Source organism: Malania oleifera, chromosome 5 (genome assembly GCF_029873635.1).
Source record: "Malania oleifera isolate guangnan ecotype guangnan chromosome 5, ASM2987363v1, whole genome shotgun sequence".
Taxonomy (NCBI): Eukaryota; Viridiplantae; Streptophyta; class Magnoliopsida; order Santalales; family Ximeniaceae; genus Malania; species Malania oleifera.
In genome coordinates, this window is record NC_080421.1 from 45,864,823 (window position 1) to 45,891,225 (window position 26,403).

At 35.7% G+C, this 26,403-nt stretch overlaps 1 protein-coding gene across 2 annotated transcripts in view; it reads right to left on the bottom strand.

Moving 5' to 3' along the window:
• Positions 1-5,003: 5,003 nt before the first annotated feature.
• The window catches only part of LOC131155814 (phenylacetaldehyde synthase), a 38,311-nt gene continuing 16,911 nt past the window's right edge, over positions 5,004-26,403 (bottom strand). The window contains exons 9-13 of one of the 2 annotated variants that reach the window (XM_058109246.1): positions 11,448-11,504; positions 10,217-10,281; positions 7,161-7,284; positions 5,553-5,690; positions 5,004-5,430 (exon numbers count right to left, since the gene is read on the bottom strand). In XM_058109246.1, coding sequence (XP_057965229.1) covers positions 5,308-5,430; positions 5,553-5,690; positions 7,161-7,284; positions 10,217-10,281; positions 11,448-11,504 — 507 coding nt within the window. In that variant the 3' untranslated portion in view covers positions 5,004-5,307. Of the gene's footprint in view, positions 5,431-5,552; positions 5,691-7,160; positions 7,285-10,216; positions 10,282-11,447; positions 11,505-26,403 lie in introns of those variants that run through there. The other variant, XM_058109247.1, reaches the window with a different exon arrangement.

Genomic DNA, 26,403 nt, shown 5'->3' on the forward strand with positions numbered 1-26,403 from the left:
CTAGAATTCTGAAGATTTCCCTTAATGAAATCACCATTAGTAAATAACCGAATATACCGTTAACATTAGGAAGTTAATAATAATCTCTTGATAAAAAATTGCATTATTTTTCCACTATTCGAAAGAATTCAACCTCAAACTTTAAAACGCAAAAGATGAATAACAAAGACCACAACTATTTTTCTTCTTCAACTAACTCAACAGTTTGTGGGTTGAACCCCAAATGCAGTGGTGTAACAATCTCAGTAGCAACTTCCTCAACCACCTTTTCTCACTAATTGACCTCCTTTTGAATGAATTCAAAAGGAAGGCTTCCCTTTTAACTAGCAATGCTTCAGTATAAAATGATACCCATTCAGAACCACTAAATTTTCCACATCGTCCCCCATTGTTCACCAAATCTTGAACAACTGGATATGACCTCCTTCCAACCTCAGGATGACCATTTTGAAATTAAGCCACAACTACACACCTCTTCTTTAAACCCAAAATCGCAAGCAACTCTTGCAAGAACCATTGCTATTCATTTGTAAACCCAACTCTATAGGCTTACCATTCTAATTTTCTTTTATCCCCATCCAAATCTTTATCTTGCTAAATTTTTGTAATGAGTACTTTGCTTCAATTTTCAAAAGCAAAGGCAGACATTTCCAAATCCATCTAAGCACAAAATAAGGGAATCTAACTCCATTAACTGCAAATCTAAGTTTTCTCCTCCAAGCAACCAGAACACCCTATCCAAACTTTTTCACTTGCAAATTGAAGGGTTCTCTTTCAATCTGACACTATTCTGTAGAAGTTTCACTTCCATACTATATATGTGTGCTCGTTTATTTGAATTCTAATTCCATACATTAAAGAACTTTGATGGTTTCCAACCAAATTTTTCCTTAGCTTATCAACTTAATATACCAGATTATCTTATTAAACAGATGCAAGAATTGTAACTTCCAAATCTGAGATGACTGGCTCGATTGATCATGGGACGAGTCTTAAGACACCTTATGCATCGTAGTCTCTTTTACATGTTGATATTCCCTTGGGTGTTGCATGCATTTCTATGGGCTAGTAATATGATTTCTTATTGCAAGATCTTCTCACACTCACCTAAATTAATTATTTCCATATCCTTCTCTGTGTGTGGCCCCATTTAATTTAAATTTATCCCATTATTTTTGCTTCGTTTTCTTTAACCAATTAAAAAGATCCTCACTCTTTGAAATTCTAAATTCATTGGATGCTTGACTCATAAAATTATCGCCTATTCCTCTTTTGCTCGAACAAAATCTACATTTGCTTCTGTGACATTCTTATTGCTGACTGGAATTGAATTTTGACCCCATACTTTCCTTAGGAAGTGATCCAAAGTCCCATGGTTGACTTATGAAAATATTGAAAGATTGAATATTTTCTTTAAGCACATGAAACATGAGAGAGAATAACATACACCAAAGAACTATAACTTTTCATAAAACCTTAGGATAACCAGTATCCCCAAGAACTTCACCATTAAAGAGCCCCTGGGATTTCTAAGCACCGAAATTTGAAGGTAACCACTAACATTCTTCTAGTTGCTCTCAATTCCACGCACACTAAATCATAAGGAAATCATAGAGAACTAGAAGTATACTCTAATGTGCATAGGTGCGCACATTCGAAAAAAAAAATGCACAAAATTCTATTTCAAATATTTCAGTATTGCAAATGGTAGCTCATTCCTTGCAGTGACTATTTATACAAGACAAGATCATAGTGCAACATTCCAGGAGAAAAAATGTCAATGGTTTACCATGACTTTTCTATAACCATTAACTGTTTCAGAAAAATCATAGAAATTCCTTGATGAATTTCTGCTTTCGGCTGCGAGACAAAAATCCAAAATTCCAATTTACTTGTTGTATTTTACTCCACTATGCATCCTATACCCAATCACTCTTACAACACCTAGCATACCCATTCTTATCCTCATCCTACTTCATACCTATAATCTGGTAATAATTATCCCTAGAGTCTACAGAACATATTTCCTAGGCTTTGATACCAATTGTGACAACCTGAATATTTCACTGCTCTGATACCAAACTGTTCTTTTCCGTGTTCTTATATATAACTCTCGGTTGTTGAAACCGTCAACAGTTTCCCTTAGATTTTTGAAACTATCAATGGTGTGTTCTTACCAAACTGTTGCCCTACTGAAACCATCAACGATTTTTCCTGAGGTTCCTCAAACCGTCGACAGTTTGGTCATGTCCTAAACTGTTTTCCTTCTTTTCCTTTTCCTTTTCTTTCTCTTTTCTTTTTCTTTTCTTAGTTCGGGTTCCTACACCAACACTTATTCCTTTAGGTGTAATGGCAAGAGAATTGTTTTGAGCCTACTAGAGCTGAAAGGTGAGAAAAAGAAGAAGGAAAAGATAAAAACTAGTGGAAAATCATTGAATATCATGAGTAAAAAGCAGTTTGAGTAGGAGAGTCGAGATACACATGTAGTGTATGTGGTTGTTACTAGGGAGACTGAGGTGTCCCTTCTTGAGCATGAAACACCTCCAGAATTATCACCCATACTTTATAAGTTTGAGGATGTCACTTGGAGGATGAGCATCGATAGTAGAGCAATCAACAAGATCACCATCAAGTATAGGTTTCCTATACCTAGACTAGATGATATGCTTAATCAGATGGCAGGATCCAAATTTTTTTCAATAGTAGACCTTAAAAGTTGATACCATCAGATTAAGATCAGACCGGGAGATGAGTGGAAAACTGCCTTCAAGATGAAGGATGGGTTATATGAGTAGTTAGTAATGCCATTTGGGCTAACTAATGCACCAAGCACTTTCATAAGAGTTATGACTCAGTTATTAAGGCCTTTCATTGAACACTTCCTTGTAGTCTACTTGATGATATATTGATCTATAGCCAGACTAGGAAAGAGCACCTTGTCTATTTGAGGAGAGTGTTTGAGGTTTTGAGGGAACATAAGTTGTATGCCAATGTAAAGAAGTGTATTTTCATGCATACACACGTCATCTTCCTTAGTTTTGTTGTGTCTGAGCATGGTGTTTCTATTGACCCTAATAAGGACAAAGCCATTAGAGATTGGCCTACTACTCGAAACATACATGATGCAATAAGTTTTCATGGGTTAGCCACATTCTACAGAAGGTTCATTAGGAACTTTAGCGCCATTATGACCCCCATTACAAACTGCCTCAAGAAAGGAGAATTTACATGGTTGAAATTTGCAATAAAAGCCTTTTTGTATATAAAAGATTTCATGGCTAAGGCACCATTGCTACGCCTCCCAGATTTAAAGAAATTATTTGAGGTTGCATGTGACGCCTCAAGTATAGGCATTGGAGGAGTACTTAGTCACAATGGACACCCTATAGCCTTCTTTAATGAGAAGTTGAATGAGGTAAAATAATGGTATTCTACCTATGATAGGAAACTTTTATATTGTAGTATAGTCACTGCGACACTAGAGACACTACCTCCTTCCTCAAGAGTTTGTCTTGTACTTAGACCACCAAACCCTTAGATATTTACATACTCAGAAGAAACTAGGGCATTAACATATGAAATGGGTCGAGTACATACAACAGTACACCTTTGTACTCAAACACCGAGTTGGTGTTGAAAACAAGGCTGCTGATGCTTTGAGTCAAGTCATAGCCACCATACAGACTCTTCAGGTGAAAGTTGTTAGCTTCCATTGCATCAAGCAATAGTACTTTTAATGTAAAGACTATATGTGGTTCTCTATTTATAAATATGGTTTTAACAGTTGAATTATTAAATTAATTATTTTTATACCAAAGCTCATTTTAACCACACACTCATAATAATTTAGTCCATACTTACTGAGAGGTGTCTCACTCAATTATTTTCATCATATTTTTTAGATATTATGAGCAAATTAGCTGAAGTCAGAGTAGCATATGAAAGCATGAGTGGGATAGTAAGAGTTATTTATAATATATCTTAGATTAGTTGTATTTTTAATGTTTTAGAATTTTTACAGAGGATAATATTAGATATTTGAAATATTGTTGTAATAAAAAATATTTAGTACTTCGATAAATATACTTGAGTTCTTCCACTATATAAAATTCGGGTCACTACAATTAGTATCAGAACAAATTTTTGGATTACTTCAAGATGTGTGAACTAGCTTAAGGAATTTTGTTGGAGGATACTAGTTAAAGAATTTAAAGCTCATGTTTTGAGTTTGGAAAAAGAAACTATGATCTAGTGTTGGAACTATGGCTGTTAGTACAAGGTGGAACTAGTGAAAGGGAAACTTATGGAGAGAATGAAGTGTTTTTATATGGGTGTTGTAGGGTTTTGCAAGTGCAACAATTCAAACAAGTAGAGGAGAGCATATCTGCAAGTTATTGTCTAAACCTGCACCATTTTCTACAATACAAATTTGTAGTTTGTGGGCTATTATAATACCCTGTAATTGAACTTTCATTAACTGAAGTGGAAGCCAAGAAGTAGAGGAGAGCATATCTGCAAGTTATTGTCTAAACCTGCACTATTTTCTATAATACAAATTTGTAGTTTGTGGGCTATTATAATATTTTGTAATTGAACTTTCATTGACTGAAGTGGAAGCCAAGAATTCAATTGATCTAGAGTGGAATAGATTATTGGGAGAATTTTCTAACCTAATGTTTAGTATATTTAAATAGATTGAATAGATATGTAAAATTATTGAGGGTAATTTTGCTCCATGCCATTCTATTTTTGCGTACCAAGCAAATCGTAAGGGTTATTAGAAAATTTCATAAGAAAAACCTTTAGCTTGCTTTGTGAACCAGAACTTAAGTAACGGTACAAAAAATATTCTTGACATGCTTTATGCCATTTCTACCAAGACTGGAAATTTGATGTAAGTGTCTCCTTCTTTCCTTCTATCACTTTTGATAAAATTTTACTAATACGGAACTCATTTGATCTAGATATGTCAAAGCATCTCACACAAGAACGAATACAGAGGATTTATCAAGACCTTTGTTTCAGTGATGAATCACTTGCACCATGCCTGATGCCCAAGCAGTTCAACAATATCAAAATTTAATATTTGAAAGAAAAAAACAATTAGCTGATGACCAGGACAAGCAACAGAAACTTCTGGCTGATACAAATTTGCCAACCAGAAGAATCCATAATAACAACTTGAGTTTTTAACGAGGACATACAAAATTTTAAAGAAAAATATTATAGGAAGATTAAAGGCGTTTTGAGTTTAAAAAATAATGAGCTTTCCACCAGACAAATGAGAACCAAGGGATCAAATGTATTCTACAAGCTTCGCAACAGGGCCGAGGCCTCATCTTGCAAAACCTTCCATGCTGCATCAACATGCCTCTCTTCTGTCAATGGAGCCCCCACCGCAAAACGCAATATATAGTTTCCTGATAGAATCTATTCAAGCAAGAAACTTAAATCGTGAAGAAACAGGAATCATGCAAAATTACATTGATTTTTAAAGACATGTTAATATCTCAAATCTCAACGAAGGAGCAGCAACATATGAATGAGCTTACTGTGTGTGAAAGAAATATTTTTCCAGTTGAGTTTACAGCATCTAATAGGTCATGGTTCAGTTTATTGCCAGCGTCTTCATTGGCAAAGGGAGATACAAGCCGGAAACAAACTAATGAGAATCTACGAGGAGCAACAACCTGCACATGTTAAATAATGCATACAATCCACAGTTATGATTGCAAGACGAAAAAGAAAACAGCAAAGCTCCGCCATCATAACAGTGACAGATATCATAAAAAGCTTGCTAACATAATTGTTAGATTACCACTTTACCTAAAAGCTTAAGCTATTAGATTGTGAACCAATAATGTACATCAAGCCTTCAACACTCCCCCGCACATGTAGCCCGACAACACGCGGAGAGATAAACAAACAATAAATAACACCCATTACAGGGAGTACAATAATTTTTAAACATCACATAATAAATGCGAGCAACAAGACTATAACCCAAGACCTTTTGGTAACCAGCTCCGATACCATGTTAGATTACCACTTTACCTAAAAGCTTAAGCTATTAGGTTGTGGATAAAAAACATATATCATGCCTTTAACAATAGTTATATCAATTTGGATATGTTGTGGACTTGCAATAACAAATCATAATACTTTCAAGTGGGATACTTCAAAAGTAAATATTACAAACTTGATGACATAAGCACCAAGCCACTAACGGACTTGGTGATCCTAAATATTTCATCTTATTTTGTTGCATTTAGGCAATTACTTTGCAACTATCATGCAAATCTGTTTCTTGTGATGTTCTGCCAGAATCTTTATATGTGAATTTTTGGCAATGAAGTGCAATTTTCATCAATGATGACTGGTCAAATATATGCTCTATAGAAATTGTGGGTACCAGGCCCGTCCACAGCCAGTGAAATTTCACAAGTCTAGGGTATTTAAGCCTAGCACAGTTGGAGGGTAAATTATAAACTACCCACAACAGGTCTTAAGCAAAGCAGAACTACCATTCTACCTAGCATTAATGGCAATCATCAAAATTAGCTGGAAGTTGGTACAGAAAATTCTGATTCTCTGGTTGCCACTTGCCAATGACCTCCATGTATATCCAAATTAACATTGTTTGAAAGAATAAGAGTAAAGCTCCATCATATTGCTTCTGAAAATGGATTTTAGAAATGCCAAAAAACGCCATGTTATGTCTATAAAATCAAAAGCTAGAAGACCCACGGAAAATAAAAAGTGAAAAAGAGGTGAGATACTAGCATACTCCCCATGAAATTTTTTGACAAGACATGGCATCCACAATATATGATGCTAATTTGGGCACGCAAAACATACCATCTTTTGTCAACTAACCCAAAAAGTGTAAAGAATAAATTTAAAATGAAACTTACCATACAGTCATTCCTTTCTTCATTACTTTCTTTTATGTTTTTATATGCACTGACTGACCAACAAATAAACACAACAAAGCAAATATAACAAGTCCTTTTGATATAATCCAATTGAACACGCCCCCTGCGGTGGGGGTAAATATGAGTGCATCTAACCTCATACAAAAAGGAATGAACCAAAGTAATTAAGGGAGGACAATCATGGTCTTAAGAACTGATTCAGCCAAACAAAATGAATATTATTACCTGAAATCTTGGATCTTGGGCAACAAGTTCTTCAAAATGTCTAGCCAACTCAATATGGTTTCTTATGTAAGACTGTAGGTTTTCCAAACCATATAGACGTAGGACCATCCATAATTTCAATGATCTGAGAACCAACACTGAATTAGAGAAGGCAACTATTAACCTGAAACTGACAGGTAATAGCACCATAACATGACATGAAGAAAAGGAGATTGAAATGATAAGCCCCTACAAAAACAAAACATTCTCAATTATAGCTTTTAAGTATTAATGGCTTCTTAAATTTATTTTTTAATAAACATCCCAATTTCCTCTTTTGAAGTAAAAAATCATTCGCATACAAACAGCATTAGTATAGCTCTCAAGAGAGCAAACAAACATTAACAATAAACTCCTACGGAAGCATAGTATTGAAGCAGTTAAAGCACTCAAGGGGCCACCCAACTTCCTTGTAAAAAAGGGGGAGAAGCAAAAACTGCCCCTCTGCAGCATTAATGATGATCCCCAGAATTAACCCAATCCAATCAACTAGATTATGACGTTATTTTAGATAAACAAATAACTTCGTTCATAAAGGAAGAAAGAGAATATAAGAACAAGATATCCCCAAGGAAGACAAGCAAAATAAAGTAAAAATACTAGTGAAGCACAGTGCCCGCCAATCCCTCTGCATATCAACCTAAGGCATTACTTCAAAGCCACCAAAAGAACAACAGAGCAAAGCAATTCTACCTCAAAACAAGTTAGACGAGTTCTCCCATCCTTAAAATCCTAGCACTCCTCTCCAGCCAAACACACAGAAGAATGCAAACAAACATTCTTTCAAATAAGCTTCCCCTCCCATTGCTTACAAAAAGCACAAACTTTTGAAGTTTTAATGTTATCTCAAATTAATCCTATGACAAGCTTTTTCTCTACTGCATAAACCCAGTTCAGGGTAAAGATATAACTCATCTTTCACATAACAAATTTTATATTAACTACAAATCCTTCAGGCATTGCAACTTCTTTATTTAGTTTCACCCATCAGGTATGTAGTCATCATATTAATGCAAAACAAAATGTTTATCGCTATACTAAGGAAAAATAAATAATTAAAAATAGGTGCCCAAATGGTGAATAGTTTCCTCTGGATAATATTTGATCTAGCCTAGTTGTTCTTGACGTTCTAAATAATTTTCTCCGTTTATTTCTATGTATAATTACCCACCAGTGCACTAATAACCGAATAAAATATGCAAAACCCCAAAATGTCAATACAAGTTACCTAGCCAACAATAGTTTTATTTGTCCCGCCCATGGTCTTAAATTTCCTCCAAATTGTAGAAATTTCCATTGAGATTCCTGCTTTCCCGCCGCCCTTGAAATCTAAATGGCAATCAATTTCCATCATAAACAACCTTCCATTGAAAATTTCCTGAATCGTCCAAAATTTTGAAATATCAAGATTTAAGCAAAATTTTTGAAAATTTCAGCGAATTTATCTGAAAAATTGACCATGGAACAAAAATCCTTAACAACCCCCAAAGCTAGAGAGTTGTATGTAAATATAATGAATTGCAACAATTTTTCTTCTCATTTACCAGATTCTTACATCAAAATTTTGTCTATGTTTACTAAGTTCTTGTTTGTTATTTCTCTTTTTCATCAATGATAAATTATATGTACAATTAGAATTGTACACAGGTATTACAAAAGTACCAATCATGGTTCAATGATGAATCATGAAACATAGTTAAAGATACCAGAACTAAATTTTAAAAATATTGAGGTAGATGTCTTGCATTTTGTTTTTTTATTATTATTATTTTTTTATTTCTTTGTTTAGGTTTTTTAACTACACTGTAGGAGGCATGGCAAAGATCTGAAAGGCTCAAAGCCCAAAGACAGCAACACCAACCAAAAGTTCATAGGATTTAACAGTTTTTTTTTTACATATGGTCCGATTCAAATTCTCTCTCTTGGTATAATAAGTCTCTGATTATTTTTGTTCTTTAAGTTAATAGTATGGAAAAGCCACTAAAACAAAATACTTAAGCAAATTGTGAGGGCTCAAGAATAGTTTATTATCTAACATGTCCCCTCAAGGGCAGAAAACATGGATAAGGCGCACTCATTATTTAACCTTGTGTTTCAGTGTGAGAATAGGGGCACCTACGATTCAAACTAAGACATCTAGGTCAATGAAGGCTCTGATACCATAATGCGGGACTGCTCTAACTAAAAGCTTAACCTGGGAACTGAGGGCCCAGAAATTCTACCAAAACAATGTGAGGCCCAAGAGTAGGATATCATCTAACAGTAATGGCACTAAAGGATTAGTAACCTAGTTTAAAAACTATATTTTTGGATAAAAAAAGAAAGGAAGAAAGAAAATACAATTCAGAGGACCTAGTTTATTGACTAATGAATATGATCTCCCACCTTTTCTGAGCACATTCAAATAACCAAATCACTTAGATTTTGTATCTTGTACGTGCTTCCGTTTATTTTCTTTCCTATTTTAATGTTTGATGCTATGGCTAGTGCCAACCAAAAAGACAGTAAGAAAATGTTATAGTAGTAAAAAACAAGATAATTTATAGTCAAATTTTTTTTTTTCCAATAAAGGGGGTATGATCATAATATTGAGCTGTTTGAACAACCCCCCCACCCCAAAGCACCCGTTCATAAAATAACACACGCACAAACATAGAGAGAGAGAGAGAGAGAGAGAGAGAGAGAAGAGGTATTCACATAAATAATCGAGCACAAGATTAAGAATGCCTCAAGTTCCAACTTAGCCCATAAGAACCCAGCTTAATTTGTACATACACGAGGCATTTTAGAAACAAATCACTCTTAAGGAAAGCCCAACCAACCATTCAGAACCTTGGTCCAGTAGAAAATGGACTTATTTCTCCTGCACCCTTCTCAACCTTTAACACAATAGGACCCTTTACAGCCTAAAAGTAGATTTAAAAGTAGTCGCCATTTGTATGACTGTCTACTGCACAATAGGTGGAGAACTCACAAGAAAATCATAATAAATCATGGCATGTTGTCTGAAGGCACACCTGAATCGGCGTCCCAAAGGAATTTGCCAATCTTTAAAATCTACAACCATGTTTTCTTGAGAAGCCTGAAATATCAGTGGTGTTAACATATAAGATAGTCCACAAAACATATCTCCAATAGTAATAGCTAAAATCACAAACATCTGGGTAGTATATCAGACATATTTTCCAATGTTAGTAACTTGAATCACAAACAAAAGACAGATTTTTAATGAAATATTTTGGTTCAACATGACAAACAAAAAACAGATTTTTAATGAATAAATTGGTTCAATCCGTTGAGCTGACCTAGAAACCAAGAGAATTTCTGATGTTAAGAACAGAAAATTCAAGGAGAAAATGGGGAAGCAAATTTAACTCTTCCGCTGGAAAAGAGAGCTTAGATGGCATCTGAAGCTTACATATTTCTGATAGTGTTTTGGAAGAACTACAATAGCATACAGTTCATAAAGGAAGATCAGTTTAAAGGCAATCAATGATTACAAAACATAATTTGTTATAGAGGGCAGTCCCAAGTCAATTGGATGCAACAAAAAGAAGATATGATCAAGGAGTAATGATCAGGAATATCCAGTCACTCTATAGACATGTTCACAACAATGAAACAGACGAGCGGTTGAAAACGAAAAATAATCGATTGACAAAATGGTAACACAATAACCAAGAGATGTCAATTTTACATATTTTGATAAATTGCCTGGTTAGGTAACAATAATGTTTAGAAAAATATCCAGGTTTTGACCCAGTAAAGAGAGAAAAAGGGGAGAGAACACAACAGTTGTATGAAGTCATAAAGAAAATGAACAAAAAATAGAATGAGATTTATGGAAAGAGTCCTGTAAGAACATTCTCTGCTGATGTTAGAACAATGATACTACTAGTTAATTAAAGAAAAGCAGGAAAAGCTATGTCACTGTATGTCAATGATGTATATAGGCATATATAAATATGCGTGCACATTTTTGTGGGTTGCTAATGTGGCATCCTATGATTTGGTGGATTGAAAATCCATGTAGAGGACCACCCCTCATAAATCTTTCTCCTTGACTGCCGGCCATGTTCAAAATCTTGAAAAAGATCAATGTTAAGAGTAGTTCCATGAGCAATTAATGTTCTGTGAGGCGAAGAAATAAGTCAGAAACCTAGTTTGCATTTCAAATGCCTATACCCACATTAAGCTTTTACCACATTTTATATGCAATAAAATTTGAAGATGCAAAAAGGAGCTTACTTTGTTTTTCAGATACTCGGGATTAGTAGACAGGGATTGAGTCAAAGAATTTCTGTCCTGTTGACAAGAAAACAAACCAAGATCATTGCAACATCTGAAAAGAACTGAAGTTTGACCATCAAATGGTTTTTGTATCATGACAAAATGCATAGGTCATATAAATTTCAATTAGCAAGAGCTGACAAGTTTCTTGTCAGCCATTAAATCTATCCATCTTGCAAGATTATCAGACTTATGATGATAAAAATTCTGAATAGCTACAAGGATTTATATTCCAGTTGATAATAATTGGAACCTTGACCATTTTTGTAGTACACTCAACCCACTTTCTAAGGCCAGCCCTTCTGCTCCTCAAAGCATGTTAATCTGGCTTTCCTTAGGCTACTGCTCTAAGTTTTCAATAACTTTCAGCCGATATTTTCAAACCCGGAACGGGGCAGTGAACCAGAAGCCTGTACAGTTCCAGTGTTGATTGGTTCAACCAGTTCAAACCTGTGAGTCCAATAGTGACGACAGCAAGACATAATTGGCTTTCCTTCTACAGTTTCCTTCAACCAGCTCAAACCTGGGTTCTAGCCTTGTTGAACACGTTTATTGCTAGTTGTTCTTTGGTGGGTCTTAGAAAAGAAGGGAGCTTGTAGTAGATATGCGGAGGTCATTAAGGATATGTATAATTGAAATTAGGAATAGCTTCCCAAGAGGGGGGGTGAATTGGATTCTAAAAATTTCTTTTGATTCCTTTTAAAATATCTTAAACTTCTTTTATTTCTTTTAACCAATTCTTGACTTGGTTTTTTAATTCTTTAATCCATCAAGAACTTTGTTCTTTTATCCAATCAATTAAACACAATCTTCAAACCAAACAATCAATTTATTTGCCAAGTACAAGTTAAACAACAAACAACCAAACCAAGATATAAAGTATTCAGCACTTAGGTAATATAAGATCTTGAGATAGTTTGTTTGTTTATATGAGCCCTGTGATTATGAATTATAATTTATGCTTGCTGAAGTAAAGCCCTATATAAATAAATTCAATCACTCTTTCCAAATATTTAGAATTCAAATAAACTCTTGATAAATTTATCTTTGGGGTGTTAACCAAGTAACGTACTCCCGTATGGTTTCCGCAAGATATGGTGTAACCAACGTACTCCATTTCGGTTTCCGCAACCCAAATCAAAATTAGACTTTAAGTTTACTTGATTTCCAAATATGCGTAGTATGTATAATTTAGATATTTAAATCATCCACGTAGTTGTATATGAACTGAAAATAAAGAATAGGGAAAGAGAGAGTGAGACGGAGATTTTTACGAGGTTCAGCTTATACCTAGCCTACGTCCTCGCCTTTGGCAAACCACCAAAGGATTCACTAAACCTGTTCTGTTGACGGGTGGAACAAAACCGATTACAACATTCGTTGGTTAAGGCTAGAGCCCGCCTTCTCCAAACGATATTCCCTCGTTCGGTCACTCCTTACATAGGCTAGAGTCCGCCTCTCTAAGCAATATCCCCTTGCTTAGCCAACGATCCAAACACCTTGGAACGTCAATGAACTACAAGAAACACAAGATAAAATCTACGTACAAGTATACTCTCTCAAAGACCAAGTTAATACAATTTCAGCACTATATACTTTAATGTAAAATATCAATAGGAAATAGAATGAAGCTCAAGTGTAGAATTCACCAATATCCTTCTTAGAAGAGGATTAGCAGTAGGAATTCAAACGAAGAAGGATCAACACTTCAGAGTTCTCAGCAAAAGAATTTTTCAATGAGTGAGCAAGAGAACTTAGGAAGAACAAGAGTACTTTCAGCTTCTCAAAACAAATTTTACAATTCTTGGATGTATTTTGATTGCAAAACCATGTATTTATAGGCTTTCAAACTTGCAAAAGTTTCCTTAAAGAGTTTCCCTATTTATTAGAATATTTATGGTTCAAACGGCTATAATTTAAAACATTAGAATTTTAAAAATTTGCCCGTTGAACAGTTTTTAAATGTCTGACAGCAGTGACCCATTTTCAGTGTTTTGGCCATAACTTCTTCTGTATAACTCCAAATTAGGTGTTATTTGTGTCAAAAGAAAGCTAAGAGAAAATCATACAACTTCCATGTTTACCACTCTTTAAAATAATGAGTGTTTGATAGAAAAAAATTCACCTCAATGCGGCTGTATAAAAACTGACAGCATTTGGGAAAAACTCTTTTTGGTGCTCTTTATTCCAAAAATGATTCTAACCTTTTTAAAATAATTTTTTACCTTATAAAAATATTTTTCAGGTATTTTAAAAAGTATCTAGGTCTAAGAAATTTACCTAAGATCTTCAAAATATTTCAAACGATATTTTAAACATTAAAGCACTTACATGAGACTTCTAAAATATTAACATTCTAAGTTCTTGAGTCTTCATGCTTTGTCCTTGGATTGAATCCATCTTTTCTTCAAGCTTCCATATTCTTTGAGCTTTCTTACTTTGCCTTTCTTTGGCTCTTTTGAATTTAATATGCCTTGGCTTTCAACAACTCATTCATGTCCTCATATTCTTCAACAAGTAATTCATGCCTTGGCTCATTTAAGTTTCATTTGATCCTTGTGAGCACTTTGACCTTGCTTCCATCATATTTGATCCTTGTGGGCACTTTGACCTTACTTTCACATATATGAACCCTGAAATATCATTACTCATACAAATACATTAAATTTCACTTGTTTGTTAGCATCAAAACAAGATAACAAGATTTTAAGCCTTGTAAGGCCAACAATAATAGAGTAATGACTAGCGTTAGGACTATATGAGGTGAATCTAAAGATTTTCCAATCACAATAGGTGTACATCAAGGTTCTACTATGAGTCCTTATATTTTTACTTTAGTAGTTAATGAACAAAAAATTTCCAAAATGAGATCCCTTGGTGTATGTTGTTTGCAGATGATATCGTGTTGATTGATGATAGTAGGAGCGGAGTGGAATCTAAGCTAAAACTTTGGAGAGCCACATTAGAGTCTAAAGGATTCAGGGCAAGTAGGAATAAGACAGAATATATGAAATGTAATTTCAGTAATGTAAGGAGTAGCAATAGAGAGAAGATTAAACTTGATAATCAAGAGATTAATAACACTTACAGATTTAGATATCTTGGATCTATTATGCAAGATGAAGGGGAAATTGAAGATGTAGTACATAGAATTAAAACAAGCTGTTCAAAATGGAGTGTGTGTCAGGTGTATTATGTGATTATGAATACCCCTAAAATTAAAAGGAAAGTTTTATAAGACGGCTACAAGGCCAGCTATGTTTTATGGTTAAGAATGTTAATCAACTATGAAACAGTATGTACAAAAAATAAAAGTTGCTGAAATGCGAATGTTAAGGTGGATGAGTAGTTTAACAATAAAAAATGAGTAAGAAATCAACATATACGTAATAATTTAGGCATAACACCAGTTGAAAACAAGATAAGGGAGGGGCGGCCTAAATGGTTTCAGCATTTGAAATGCAGGTCTAGTAGAGCCCCCTGCAAAGAGGGGCGAGTTAATTATTGTGTTTGATATGAAAATGGGAAGGGGTAGGCCTAAATCACTTGGAGTGAGGTAATGAGGAAGGATTTATTAGCCCTTAATCTAATAGAGGAAAACGCTCTTGATCGGTTGAATAAGCGAAAAAGGATTCATGTAGCCAACCACACCCAGTGGGACTTAAAGCTTCTTCTTCTTGTTGATGTTGTTAAAAATTATCTTATTCCTTGTAATGGGTGTTACTTTTTGTTTGTTTACCAGTGTGGGGAAGTGTTGAGGCTTGATATACAATAGCGGGCCCACAGCCTAACAGCTTAAGCTTTTAGGTAAAGTAGTAATCTAACAGAATTTATAAGAGGATATCCATTTAAGCCAATTTAAGACATCAAGTAGCATGCCAAAAACTGAGAAGCTGCTTCTCCATTGAATATCCCTCTCTCATTAAGCTTCACTTTTTTACATTGTTTTTTTTGTTTCTTTTTTGCCTCTACAAGTTTCCACCAAAAAATTTAGTCACTCCTCTCTCTATTTTGGGCCTCTCCACCTTTAGTTCGCAGGAAGGAACCATCAGCTGTCTTCAAATCTATGTTCTCACTGACCTGCAAGAACTATAAGAGTTTGCCATCATCAATCAAACATCCAACTGTTTGAAATCTCACCTTACCCAACGAAATGGCTATTTGGAAATATTCATATCTATGATGTAGGCTGCCTCCCATACCCCTATCATTTGTGCAGCTCCCAAAAGGGGAAATTTTTTTGAAGAACTGGGTTTTGTCTTGTTCTTCCATTATCACAAATTCATCAGTTTTCTGGTTCTTTCCACTTTTTTGTATAAACTAAGAAATTATATAATATTAAAGAGAAAAGATAAGATATAACATATAAAAAAGGGAGAAGAAGCAAAATATAAAAGAACCAAACAGGAGTTTCTAGAGAACTACCAAACTGACTCGCCAGTCCCTTTGCAAGTCAGTCAAAGATATTCCTCTAAAAAGCCATTCAGTAAATCCCAACATGACCTCTAGAATTTACATCATCCTACACCATAAAAGATCAACAGAAAGAGTAAAAATTTTGAATGTTCTAGCATTATGCTCCAACCAAATGCAGCAAATCACTATGAACACAGCACTTCTCCATAATGCTTCCCTCTCCTGCCCTCTACCAAAATCCCTAAGTGAAAGAAAAATCATTCTCCAAAGAAGACACGCAGACCCACTACTCCCAAATCTCTAAACAGCTTGTTCCAAATGTCAAGCAATGTAAAAACAAATCGGAAGCAGTCTCATGACTCTGATAGTAATGCAATTACAAATTAAGAGACAGCTTTATTTGGTCTTCTCGTCAAGTCACATAAATTAATACTTTCTAGGGCTGCAGTCCTCATAAAAGCCTTGATTTTTTAGGGAATCTAAGATTTCAAAATAGAAGAGTGCAACCAAAAAGGAGCAGTATTAGAAACATGTGTCACATGAGTGAAAAAACAATTTACAAGAAAATTTCCCAGCATAATCCAGAAAATTTTTTTTTTTCTTTTCTTCCATCCTTCCTTCCTCAAAAGTGAAACATTTCAAAGGCATCCGAATAGGAACAAGATATTAGTCTTGTTTGTTGGGAAAAAATTATATATGCGAACAATTCCCACAAGTAAATCAATGGTGTAATGCAAATAATAAATAAAAATGACACACACGAAATTTAATATGGTTCCCTCAAATGTTGAGGTATGTCCACGGGGCATGGCGGTCCAAATCCACTATCACCAAATTCGTACAAAGTGGATACAAAAGACACAAGCCCTACAAATACACAAAAAGTGTATAACAAATATAGCAAGATGAAAAGACCTCACCAATATTATAAACAAAGCTCCAAGAAAACCAACCAAAAAAGAGCACAACCAGAAGCTCCCAAAATGCTGATAATAAGAGGTAGTCGGAGTCACACGTAGGAGAGACAAGCAGCAGCAGGTTGCTGCAACTGAGAAGACGACGCTGGCGTGATGAGCTGGGTGAGGGTCTGCGTGTGTGGAAAATCTGAAAAATAGAGAAAAACTGAGGGCCGGCTGCTTGCTGTGTGAGTAGAGAAATTAGAGAGTGGAGATGAAACAAGGCGGTAGCCACTTGCTGCGCATGGCTCCTTTTAGGAGTTCCGAAACACAGCTGCTGCACATGGCTCCAGATTTTGCTTTTCCTGGGCAGCCAACAAACATTAAAGAAAAAAAGGGCAACTTCCAAGCCATGGGCCCCACAAGGAGGGAAACACAACAAATTTCCCCCTCCCAACTTCTGGGGATGACTCCACCAATCCGGCCAAAATTCGACACTTCACATACTTATTTCTAGACAATGCTTTTGTCATCATATCCGAACCATTATCATCAATGTGAATTTTGTCAAGCCGCAATAATTTCTTATCCAACACATCCCGAATCCAATGATATCCAACATCAATATGTTCTGACTTTGAATGGAAGATAGAATTCTTGCTCAAATGAATTGCACTTTGGCTATCACAAAAAAGAACATACTTTTCTTGTTCTACGTCCAACTCTTTCAAGAATCTCTTCAACCAAAGCAATTCTTTGCAAGCTTCAGTTATGGCAATAAACTCGGCTTCCGTAGTAGATAGAGCAATACATTTTTGTAATTTATATTGTCATGCCATAGCTTCCCCTGCAAAGTCATCAAATAACCCGAAGTAGATTTTCTAGAATCAACATCACCAGCCATGTCGGCATCCGTGAATCCATGGAGCATAGATTTACCATCTCCAGAGCACAAACACACCTTCGAAGTGCCTCTAAGGTATCGAAGAATCCATTTTACCTCTAACCAATGTTCCTCTCCCGGATTAGAGAGAAACCGACTAACAACTCCAACAACATGAGCTAAATCCGGTCTTGTGCAAACCATAGCATACATTAAGGAACCAACAGCCAAAACATAAGGAATTTTCTTCATCTCTTACTTGTCTTTCACATTTGTAGGACTTTGTTTCGTACTAAGCTTGAAGTGACTGGCAAGTGGGCAACCAATGGGTTTTGTTTTATCCATATTGAACCTCTCAAGCACTTTTTCAATGTACCTTTCTTGAGACAACCAAATTTGCCCTTTTTCACGATCACAAATAATTCTCATGCCAAGAATTTGCTTTTCCAGTCCCAAGTCTTTCATAGCAAAAGACTTGCTCAACTCCAACTTCAACTTGTCAATCTTGGAGGAGTCTTGTCCTACAATGAGCATATCATCAACATAGAGTAAGAGAATAATATAAGTACTATCCGGAAATTTTTTTCACAAACACTCAATCATCCAAAGAGGTTTTTGAGTAACCATGACCAATCATGAAAGAATCAAATTTCTTATACCATCTCCGTGGTGTTTGCTTCAACCCATACAAACATTTCTTTAATTTGCACAATAAATTCTCTTTCCCTTTTTGTTTGAAGCCTTCCGGTTGTTCCATGTAAATTTCCTTTCCCAAGTCACCATGTAAGAAAGCGATTTTCACATCTAGTTGCTCAACTTCTAAATTCAAATTTTCTGCCATGCCAAGAACAACCCGAATAGAAGACATTTTCACAACCGATGAGAATATTTCATCAAAGTCAATTCCCTTTTCTGACCAAAGCCTTTTACCACAAGCCTAGCCTTGTACCGAAGAGTATTTCCATCATTTTTCAACCCAAACACCTATTTGTTTTTCAAAGCTTTCTTTCCAGGAGAAAGTTTAACCAAATCATAAGTGTGATTGTCAACTATGGACTTCATTTCCTCTTACATAACCTCCATCCATTTAGCTTCTTTCATGGTTCATGGCTTCTTGATAGCTTTTGGGCTCCCCTTGATCCGTTACAGTAACATAATCACTTGATGAATATTTAGTTGAAGGTCTTGGCTCTCTTGAAGACCTTCTCAATGGAGCTTGCTCTTGAACTTGTTGCTCCCCCTCATTTTCATCTTCAACATCACTAGGAATTTCATCATTTCCAACATCTTCAAGAGGTGGAAGAACATTTTCCATATTTTCATCATGTGCCAAAGGTGGAGAAGGTGACTCTAAGTCAACAAAATCATTCCCATTAAATTGCGGTTGCTCAACTATGCCAAAATCTTCAATTGTTTGATCTTCAAAAGATACAACATGTTGACTTCTAACAACTTTCTTGTCAACCAGATCCCACAATCTATATCCAAATTCATTATACTTATAGACAAGAAAAATACATTGCATTGTCTTGTCATCAAGTTTGGATCTTTCATCTTTTGGAATGTGAACAAATGCACGACAACCAAACACTTTCAAATGATCATAAGTGACATCCTTACCTTTCCAAATTTTTCCGGGAACTTCACCAAGTAGAGGAGTTAAAGGAGACAAATTAATCAAGTCCACCACCGTCTTCATTGCTTCACCCCAAAATGATTTTGGCAACTTCGCATGAGAGAGCATACATCTCATTCTCTCTAGTATGGTGCGGTTCATCCTTTCGGCAATTCCATTTTGTTAAGGGGTTTTCTTGACGGTCTTTTGATGTCTAATGCTTTGGCTATAACAATATGCATCAAATGGGCCAATGTACTCTCCACCATTATCTAAGCGTACACATTTCACCTTCTTTCCAGTCACCCTTTCAACTTTAACCTAAAAATGTTTAAACACATCTAAAACTTGATTTTTAGTCTTCAAAGTGTAAGCCCAAACTTTTCTTGAACAATCATCAATAAAAGTAACAAAATAAAGTGCACCACCTTGAGATTTAACTTTCAAAGGACCACAAACATCGGAATTTATCAAATCTAGAACATTAGATTTTTTAGTAACAAACTTTGTACGAAAAGGAGCTCTATGTTGCTTACAGGACAAACAATGAACACAAGTTTTAAGAAAAGTAACTTTCATCCTAAGTAGAAGCTTCTTTTTGAACAAAAACTGCATTCCTTTTTCACTCATGTGCTCAAGCCACTTATGCCACAAATTGGTGGAAGAGTTACTCTCAATTGCATTCACAACACTATTACCAATTTTACCTTGCATCATGTATAGTGTACTAGTTTTCTTTCCTTTAGCCACCACCAAATTACCCTTTGTGAGCTTCCATTTTCCATCACCAAAATGGTTGTCAAACCCATCATCATCAAGCTTTCCAGTAGATATCAAATTTAACTGAATGTCGGGTACATGTCTCACATTTTTTAGCACCAACTTGCATCCCAGATTTGTTTCCAAACAAACATTTCCCATGCCAACAATTTTTGACAAACCTTCATTTCCCATCCAAACAACTCCACAACTTCCTTTGGAATAAGAAGTGAAGAAATCTTCCCGAGAAGTGATATGGAATGACACACCAGAATCAATAACCCAATCAAACTCTTGACTTGTCAAATTAATGCAACTTTCATCACAAACAACCATAAGATCACCATCAGATGCAATTGAAGTTGTGTTTTCATGTTTTTTCTCAAAATTTTTCTCTTTGTTTTGCTCCTTGAATTTCAATTTTTTACACTCCCGCTTCATATGCCCTTTCTTATGACAATAGCGACACTCAATATCCTTTTTCGCAACCAAGCTAAACCAGCCTTTTGATTTATCATTATGGTGAGAAGATCTACTTTTGCTTCTGCCTTTCCCTCTGTTTTCTATCACAACTGCCTTTGAATGAGAAGAGCCAACTAATTTTCTTCTAATTTCTTTATTCAACAAGCTGCTAGTTACTTGGTTCATAGTAACAATTCCATCGGGAGCTGAATTACTGACTGTCACAACCAAAATTTTCCAACTTTCTGGCAAAGAGCTAAATAGCATTAGGGCCTGCAACTCATCATCAAAACCTATTTTCATAGTAAGCAAGTTGATTGATAATATTTTTCATCTCATTCAAATGCTTGGAAATAAGACTGACATCTTTATATTTCAAGTTCACCAATTTTCGGAAAAGAAAAGTTTTATTTGTAGCCGACTTTCTATCATAAAGACCCTCTAATTTTTTCTACAATTCATGTGTCGAAGTTTCAGTAGAAACATGATGAAAAACACTATCATCAATCTATTGCTGGATTACACCAACGGTTTTTCTATTACGCCTATTCCACTCATCATCACTCTTGTCATTAGGCTTTTGGCTATCACCCTCAATAGGCCCATCCAAATCTTGGCAAAATAAAAGATCTTACATTTTTGTTTTCCAAGTTACCAAATTGCTTCCATTGAAGTTAATCATACGACCAACATTATCATCCATGATTTACACAAATCTAATGAGTCCAAATAACACGGCTCTGATACCACTTGTTGGGAAAAAATTATATGTGCGAACCATTCCCACAAGTAAATCAATGGTGTAATGCAAATAATAAATAAAAATGAGACGCACGAAATTTAACGTGGTTCCCTCAAATGTTGAGGTACGTCCACGGGGCACAGCGGTCCAAATCCACTATCACCAAATTCGTACAAAGTGGATACAAAAGGCACAAGCCTTACAAATACACAAAAAGTGTATAACAAATATAGCAAGATGAAAAGACCTCACCAATATTGTAAACAAAGCTCCAAGAAAACCAACCAAAAAAGAGCACAACTAGAAGCTCCCAAAATGTTGATAATAAGGGGTAGCCGGAGTCACACGTAGGAGAGACAAGCAGCAGCAGGTTGCTGCAATGGAGAAGACAGCGCTGGCGTGAGGAGCTGCGTGAGGGTCTGTGCGTGTGGAAAATCCGAAAAATAGAGAAAAACTGAGGGCCGGCTGCTTGCTGTGTGAGTAGAGAAATTAGAGAGTGGAGATGAAACAAGGGGGCAGCCACTTGCTGCGCATGGCTCCTTTTAGGAGTTCCAAAACACAGCTGCAGCGCATGGCTCCAGATTTTGCTTTTCCTGGGAAGCCAACAAACATTAAAGAAAAAAGGACAACTTCCAAACCATGGGCCCCACAAGGAGGGAAACCCAACATTGTTGTCATTCAGATATCAAAGAAAATGAAAATTCTGGGAAGAAAAGTCCCCTTGATAATAAAAAAAATTAATATCAGGAGCACTGTGGAGACTAGAAAGACGATAAAGACTGGGAAAAACTCAAAAGAAAAGAGCTTCCCAAGACCCCCACCCAAGAATCTTCCTAAAACTGAACTCACTTGCCAGTAGGAACTTTATACCTCACTTCATGGGAGAAAAGATGAGAAACCTGAGAAACAAATTTCTAGGCGCTAGATGGCCCTAGCCCCAGTATCCCATCCATTCCATTGAACTCCATTATTCCTATGAAGTACCTTATGCAACAAGGAATCAAATTATAAAGGGAATCACTATAATCACATCCCAAAGAAGATGTTTCTAGACAAAAAATTGCCTAGGTCCAACCCTCCCTCGCCCCTAGATCTACAATCGGTTTCCCATCAAACCAGATGATCCCTCTTCTTAATGCCCACACCAACTTAAAACAATATCTCATAATCTTCTCCAATAAATGGGCTACTTGCACAGGCATCAGGAGTACAGACGAAAAATACAAAGGAATAGAAGAAAGATAGGCCGGAATCTAAGTAACCAAAACCCCAACATAAAATTGGATCCTCTCCACCATTACGTCTCAGAAACCTTCTCAACAATTAAAAAAAAAAATGCAAAAAAAAAAAAAAAAAAAGGCAGTCCGGTGAATAAAGCTCCTGCGTATGCGGGGGGTCCAGGGAAGGGGCGGACCACATCAGGTCCCAAAAGAAATGGCCATAGGATTACACCCAAGGGAACACCTTATATACTTAAGAGGTCAATCTAGAATACCACATGGTCCACATCCCGCCGCCAAAGCATAACACGAAAGAACACTAGAAGCAACATTAACACCTGCACTATCACTCTTAGATAAAATAATCCTCAGACCTGTAACCTTTTTCTCAGCACATTAGAGCTGGTTTTTTGCCTTTCAGAAATTTAAATGAAACCATAACGGACAAAGAGCTACTTCCTGGTTTACCGGGTCTGACCAGCAAGTTCAATCCAAACTTCAAACAATGATTTCAGCCCAATTACCACAGGATTAGTCCACAGTTCAATCTACAATGTTAAGTTAGACAGCCAGTAAATATGAATTGAGTTTATTTAAAATAACTTTCAACATTTCAAAATCATATTCAAATAATTTCTGATGGAAAAGAGAGTTATAGAGAATAGCTAATGAAATATCATATTCCAATTCTAAACAGAACAAAAATATATTTGACAACTGACACTTCTAATGTGACTGCATCCTACATATCAGTAAGTCATAAGTCAGGTCATCAATTAGTCACAATTACACATAAATATAACCAGATAAGTATAAAATTGATCAAAACAACAAAGTTTATGGAACAAAGATTCAATAAGCTTGAAGAAAGATTTAACATTCCCCAAATAAAAAGAAAACTGAATCCAAGTGGTCATTTGTGATGTGCCTGACCAATAGGCTTAACTTTCTGAAAAAAATGCTGCCAATTAAAAAAAATTCCCAAAAAATTTCAATTGCAAATAACGGGCAATCTAAAGATATATTCCAACAAAATTGACTACCCAAATGGTTCGTGTCCACGTCCTCTTAATAATTATTAACCCGCCATTGCAGAGAATGTGAAACAAAACACCATGACAGTGATGACACATTACTCAAAAACACACCATGATAAATTCCTCCGATTTAGTGTCAGTCAGACATTGTTTTGTAGCATATTTACTAAAATGTGCAAAAAAAGAATTCTGATAACCAATAGGAGTTTTAAAATGGTCCACTAAAGAATCATTTTTATTTGGGAAAAAGAAGTGCTGGAAAACTAAAAACTAAGGAAAACCCAAGTCCCTTCTTCAGCACTGCATTGGGAAGCATAAATCCAAATTGATTCTCTAAGACCCTCGTTTCTAGTCTTATTCTTTGTTTAATTACCCTTTCCCACAATTTCATTGTATAACTCATAATCTTAATTTCGCAAAAGTTAGTACAATTTCAAACATTGCCTTTGTTTTTGTATAAAAGTATTAACGTGCTTTTCCTCCATTCCTCCAGCATTTTCTTGGTTTTTATAATAGTGTTGAACAGAGTAGTTAACCACATACTTCCTTTATCCCTAAACATTTCCAAACTTCAATTGGTATGCTATCCGGTCCTATAGATTTCCCACTTTTCATCTTTTTGAAGCCTTCTTAACTTCAATGACTCTAATTTTTCAAACAAATCTCCTATTTTAGTCTTAACCTCATTTGTCACTTCTGAGTTCAAGCTTCCAATTTGGCTTTTATTAAATAGATTATTAAAGTATCTCCACCACCCCTGTTTTATGTTTTCTTCTTTACTTAAGACATTATCATTCTTGCCCTTTATACATTTTACATTACCCAAATCTTTGCATTTTCTTTCTATAGCTCTGGCTAGTTTATATATGTCTCTTTCTCATTTTGTATCTAATCTAGTTTATAAAGTATCATAAGCTCTATGTTTACTTATGGCCTTTTTTGCATTTTTTTTTTTTTTTGCATCTATATTTTTCAAGGCTTTATATATTTCTACAATTTTTCCATGATTTATACCAATTTCTTTTTGTTTTAACGGCTTTTTGGACATCTTGATCCCACCACCAACTTTCTTCATTGCCCCAGTATCTTCCTCTAGATTCGCCTAAAATCTATTTTGCTATCTTTTTGATAGAGTTAACCATCATATTCCACAAAATGTTTGCATCTAACTCATCCCCTATTGTCCAATACTCTCCTTGATGCCATATCTAGGATTTTCATATCATCAATGCCTTATTTAAGAGCTAAGTATTGAAAAGTATGAGTCTCATGTTCTTAAGCTCCTTTAGAACTTTAAAAAAATGCCAGGAGTAGTTGCTCCACGCAATCTCCTCATAGACTCTTATGCATTGGTCACTTGATGTTTTTATAAATAAAAAATAAAAAAACCTGGTTAAACTAAGCCATAATATATGAAAATTGTGAAAATATGGGTAGCATTTAGGATATAGAACCTTTTGAAGTAGTTACCTTATATTGTTTTTCAAGAAAAATGGCCAGGTGGCCCAATCACAAGGAGAGTGTATGAGGGAGGTGCATGGAGTTCTCCTAGCATTCCTTGAAGAACTTTTCTCCATGTTTATGTTAAAGGTTATTTTGGTCATTTAGCATTATTAGTATGTGCTAGTATTATGTTGACAAGCGTGAGTTAGTAAGGGTATTGTGATCATGGTATGTATAAATATAGGGAGATACCTAACGATGTGATTAGTCTTCCATTTTATCCAATTATTCAACATGGTATCAGTGCATGATTCTGAGACTTAAAAACACTAAATGCCACAGGCACCTTCAAACTTGAAGCCTAAAACCCTAAATCCACTACATGTCTACCATCATAGGAGAATTTCCAACACCACCATAGGCCTGAAAACAGCCAGAAGCTGCCAGAAATTTCTTGGACAACACTGCCAGTTCAGAAACGCAAAAACCCTAGTAGATTTTGCAAAACCAACACCAGAGCCACCAAAGACATTGCTGATCTGCCTCCCACTGAAATCCCACCCCAAAGCTCCTCCCATGTGCCCTCACGGGCTGGTTGAAGGCAAGCAGGGCCAACCCCATGCACTGGTGCATGAAGCTTATTTCAGGCACGTTTTTAGCTTGAATTCATCCTCCAGTGTTCAAAACCCTCTGAACATATTGAAATTTTTTGTGATGTTTTAGTATCTCAACTTTTTTAGTTGCTCCAGCACTAAGGGAATGATTGTTTGATGCTTATTGGAGTTGTTTGTCAATGTTTATTGAGTTCATTGAGACCTGAAACAGTTGTGTTTGCTGTGTGATTCATTCGTCGTGTGCTTGTGGTTTGCATTGGTTGTTGAAGGTTGTGTGTGTTGGGATGTAGCCTGTGAATTCCAAAAGCATGTTGTTCACTGTGCATTTCTGATTTGCTGCTGTATTGAGGTTGTGTGGGTGTTGGGATGGAGTCCCCAAATCCCAAAAGTGGGTTCCCTAGTAGTCACTTTTTTGAATGAACAACATACTATAACTGTCTCAAAGGAGGATTACTCAAGGTTCTTACAATATCAGCCATCCCAACAAGCATCACATCACATTGCATCTTTTGCTCAGAAAAGGTAATCCTACCATCCTTATGTCATTTGGTGTCTCTCCCACTAGTCCTTGGTTTATTGACTTTGCTGTTATTGACCATATGACAGCTGTTACCAACTTCTTTTCTGCCCTCCAGTATTCTAAAATCTACATCAAGTTACCCTTGTTGATGGGTCCACTACTACAATTAAGGGGATAGGAATAGTACATGCTACTCCCTCCATCTCTCTTTCTTCTATTTGTACATTCCTAAATATTAATCTCATGTTTGTTAGTAAAATTACAGTCACTAAATTGCTTTGCAACCTTCTTTCCTGATTCTACTGTT